This window comes from Psammomys obesus, unplaced genomic scaffold (assembly GCF_907164565.1).
Source record: "Psammomys obesus unplaced genomic scaffold, mPsaObe1.curated_primary_1811, whole genome shotgun sequence".
Classification (NCBI taxonomy): domain Eukaryota; kingdom Metazoa; phylum Chordata; class Mammalia; order Rodentia; family Muridae; genus Psammomys; species Psammomys obesus.
In genome coordinates, this window is record NW_026590585.1 from 277599 (window position 1) to 282396 (window position 4798).

The window sequence follows — 4798 nt, forward strand, 5'->3', positions numbered from 1 at the left end:
GCTTTTCCTGTCACCACTCGCTCACAAGCGCGTAGCGTCTCTGCTCCTTCTCAGTCTACACCTGCCCGTCCCGATCATGTCAGTATTCAAATCCTTGACGATGAGGCTTCTGATGCAGAGACTAGTAATGATGATGATGAGGAAAAACCCTGTGACGAGGATGAACCTTATGAAGCCCCTAACTCTTCTCACGCTCCTGTTAGTTCTTCTGCTAAAACCAAAACCAAAACTAAACCCTCCTCTGAGGAGCCTGGTGACTTTCATCCCCTTCGGTTTAAAAAATTAGAAAAACTTAATTCAGCCGTCCGCACCTATGGCCCTAACGCTCCTTTTACTGTTTCCCTCCTTGAAAGTATGGCTGGGGGCGGATTCCTGACACCCGGTGAGTGGCTTACTGTTGTCCAATCGGTTCTCACAAGAGGCCAGTTTCTTTCATGGCAAGCTGACTGGTATGATCGCTGCCGTAACCTAGCCAATAATAATTTAACAGATCCTTGCAAGGCCTCAGCAAAATGGACATTTAATAAACTAACAGGACAAGGTAAATATGCTCCAATACAGGCACAACGCGCCTTTCCTATTGGACTTTTGGCTCAAGCCCATGGAGCTGCCCTTGCCGCCTGGCGAGCCATTCCAGTCAAGGGATCTGTCCTCTCACCTTTAACAAAAATCATTCAAGGTAATAATGAGGACTACTCAGAGTTTGTGGGGCGCCTCCTTGAGGCGGCAGAGCGATCATTGGGGTCCGACAAAATAGAACAAAAAGAAAATAAACTTCTTAAACAACTGGCTTTCGAGAATGCTAACTCTGCCTGTAAGGCAGCCCTACGGGGCAAATATAAAGATAAGGACCTTCCTGAAATGATTCGTATCTGCTCTGATGTTGACCCCTTTACTCATAAGATGTCTCAGGCTATAAGCCTGGTCATGGGAGCTACACAAGGCCCCGGTCCCAAATATTCTTGCTTTAAATGTGGACAAACGGGACATTTTGCACGCCAATGTCCCCAACAAAACTCTTCCCACTCAGGACAAAATGGGGGACTTCCTCGTCCCTTGCCCACTACTGTCTGTCCTCGTTGCCGGCGGGGCAAACATTGGGCTGCTGCCTGTCGCTCCAAGACGGATGTCGCAGGCAATCCTCTCCCTCCCCTGCAGGGAAACATGACAAGGGGTCAGCCCCGGACCCCTCAGCCTGTCAACTTCATGCCGGCCTCGGGGGTAAGCCAGCCATGCCACAATCAGACCCTAACACAGTCAGCGCCAAACCAACAGCCTGCCTTCGCAGGGCCACTCCCGGGAGCGCAGGATTGGACCTCTGTGCCTCCACCGACTCAATTCTAACCCCCGAAGATGGGGTACAAATTATTTCCACAGGAATTTTTGGGCCGCCTCCCCCACACACTTATTATTTAATTTTGGGAAGGGCATCTAGTACATTAAAGGGCATCAATGTCTTCCCTTCTTTAATTGATAATGACTATACTGGAGAAATAAAAATCTTGGCCAGCAGTACGCGGGGACCCCTCCCAATTACTAAGGGACAGCGATTGGCTCAAGCGCTCCCCCTACCCCTAGATTTAACTGCTCCCGCTTTAGGCCCTTCTCGAGGACCATCTACTCCTGGATCCTCGGACATTTTCTGGGTTCAACAGATGACTCAAGAGCGACCCACTCTAAAACTTAAACTTAATGGAAAGATATTCGAGGGCCTTTTGGATACAGGTGCAGATTCCACAGTAATTTCTCAAAGAGCATGGCCTCCTTCTTGGCCCTCCCAGCCAACTTTAACTCAGCTACAGGGCATAGGTCAATCTCTTAATACCCTACAGAGTTCCCAATTGCTGACCTGGGAGGACCCTGAGGGAAATAACGGACACGTGCGTCCATTTATAGTCCCTGGGCTCCCTGTTAATCTCTGGGGGAGAGATATTCTTTCCCAAATGGGAGTTCTCATGTTTAGCCCCTCAGAGGTAGTCACCCAACAAATGCTTAAACAAGGCTTTATACCAGGGAAAGGATTAGGAAAAAATAATCAAGGAACACCCAAACCTGTTTCGGTTGTTCCAAAATTGACACGTACAGGACTTGGTTATGAATCACATTTTTCTTAAGGGCCATTGCTCCCCCTGCACTCCAGGCAGATAAAATAACATGGAAAAGTGACTCCCCTGTCTGGGTTGACCAATGGCCCCTTCCTCAGAAAAAATTAGCAGCAGCCATGCAGTTGGTGCAGGAACAGCTTTCGGCTGGACATATTATACCCTCCACTTCCCCGTGGAATACACCCATATTTGTTATTCAAAAGAAAGGGGGAAAATGGAGGCTTCTCCAAGACCTCAGAGAAATTAATAAGACTATGGTACCAATGGGGGCACTCCAACCAGGACTCCCCTCTCCGGTTGCCATTCCTAAAGGCCATACAAAATTAGTCATTGATTTAAAAGATTGTTTCTTTTGTATTCCACTTCATCCTGATGACTGTAAGCGCTTTGCTTTCAGCGTTCCTGTTGTTAACTGTATCGGTCCATCACCCCGCTTCCAGTGGAGAGTGCTGCCCCAAGGGATGGCCAATAGTCCCACCCTTTGCCAAAAATATGTTGCCCAAGCTATTGACCCTTTTAGACTAAAATACCCCAAAATATATTTCATCCATTATATGGATGATATTTTATTGGCAGGACCCGATGCTACCGAACTACAGGCTATTGGACAGAAACTAATTATCTCACTCCAGCAACTGGGACTTCAAATAGCCCCCGAGAAAGTGCAGCTTCACCCTCCCTATCTCTTTCTCGGTTTTGAACTCCTTCCCAATAATATCCTGTCTCAAAAGATACAACTTAGACGAGATTCACTTTCTACTTTAAATGATTTCCAAAAGCTCCTGGGAGATATTAATTGGCTTAGGCCTTATTTAAAGCTTACTACTGGGGAACTTAAACCTCTTTTTGATATCTTGCGAGGGGATCCTGACCCAGCATCCACTCGACAGCTCACCCCAGATGCCATTGAATCCTTAAGCATAGTCGAAAAAGCTATACAAAATCAAAACATTGGATATTTTTCCCCAGACCTGTCGCTTTGGCTATTGATTCTCCCCACAGCCTTTACTCCTACTGGACTTTTATGGCAAACTAAGCCCTTGTTCTGGATTCATCTCCCAGCGTCCCCCTCTAAAATACTTCCCACATATCCCTCATTGGTTGCTCAAATCTTCAAATTAGGAAGGGAGGCATCTCTCAAACTTTTTGGAAAGGACCCAGATATCGTCTGTACACCATATAATTCCTCTCAAGTACAGTGGTTGATTCAGACTTCAGATGATTGGGCTGTTAATAGCATTTCCTTTCAGGGACAACTTGATAATCATTATCCCGCTGATAAACTTATTCAGTTTTTGCATAGACAATCTGTCTTTTTTCCAACACGAACCAAGACTTCTCCCATTCCTGGAGCTGCATTGGTTTTTACTGATGGCTCCTCTTCAGGAATTGCTGCTTTTAGTATTCAGGGGCAGATTTTTCAGTCTCAGACAGATCTCTCGTCCGCTCAACTGGTGGAGCTGGTTGCAGTCATAAAAGTCTTCGAGACTCTTGCAAACCAAGCTTTTAATCTTTACACTGATAGTGCTTATGTTGCTACTTCTGTTCCGTTGCTTGAGACTGTCCCTTACATTAGGCCCTCTACCAATGCTTCTCCTCTTTTTGCCAAATTACAGGCTTTAATACTAAGACGCTCAGAACCTTTTTTTATTGGACACATTCGAGCTCACTCTGGCCTTCCGGGACCCCTGAGTGAGGGAAATGACTTGGTAGACCAGGCCACCCAACCTAAGTCAGTCCTTTTTATGACATCTGTTGAGCAACCTGACCCCCTGATACAAGCCCAGGAAGCTCACCGCTTACACCATCTCAATGCCCAAACACTTCGTCAGATGTTTTCTATTACGAGAGAACAGGCTAGGCAGATAGTCCGCCAATGCCAGAATTGCTTAATTTTCTTGCCCGAGCCTCACCTAGGAGTTAACCCTCGAGGTCTGACACCAGGAGAACTCTGGCAGATGGATGTTACACATTATTCCCCTTTTGGAAAATTAAAATACATTCATGTGTCTATAGATACCTTCAGTGGATTTATTTTCGCCTCTCTCCAGTCGGGAGAGGCTACTAAACATGTTATAAGTCATATTCTTACATGTTCTGCCTTAATGCCTTTACCTAAAATCATAAAGACAGACAATGGCCCTGGATATACCAGTAATAACTTTAAACAATTTTGTGCTCAATTAAAAATTAAACACATCACAGGAATCCCTTACAACCCACAGGGCCAGGGCATCGTAGAAAGAGCACATCAAACCCTTAAAAATATGCTTCAAAAATTACAACATTCTGGAGGAATTTTATACCCACCAACAGGAAACTACAAAACCCTTTTAAATCATGCCTTATTTGTTTTAAATTTCCTTACTCTTGATAATAATGGCAAGACCGCAGCTGATAGATTCTGGCACCCTTCCACATCGGATACCTATGCTCAAGCAATGTGGAAAGACCCATTGACTTATAAGTGGTCTGGTCCGGACCCCGTATTAATTTGGGGAAAAGGACATGCATGCATATTTGACTCTAAGCAACAAAATGCCAGATGGCTCCCTGAAAGATTAATAAAGTTAATTGACCCCCCCAGGGAAACCCCTGAGGAAAAATCTAACTGTGTTTAATTACAGAGAAATGTTCGGCCTTGCCACTCTTTCGCTCCTGCTTGCAGTCCGGCTGGCGGTAAGTGCCCCCTC

General features: G+C 45.6%; 1 protein-coding gene across 1 annotated transcript; it reads left to right on the top strand.

Moving 5' to 3' along the window:
• Positions 1-1232: 1232 nt before the first annotated feature.
• LOC129677316 (endogenous retrovirus group K member 7 Pro protein-like) lies at positions 1233-2197 on the top strand. Its single transcript, XM_055607962.1, has one exon. It carries the CDS (start codon positions 1233-1235, stop codon positions 2112-2114), a length of 882 nt encoding a protein of 293 aa, XP_055463937.1. The 3' UTR covers positions 2115-2197.
• Positions 2198-4798: the final 2601 nt, after the last annotated feature.

Coding starts and splice junctions, on each gene's coding strand:
- LOC129677316 (XM_055607962.1), top strand. CDS start 1,233: ATGCCACAATCAGACCCTAACACAGTCAGCGCCAAACCAACAGCCTGC.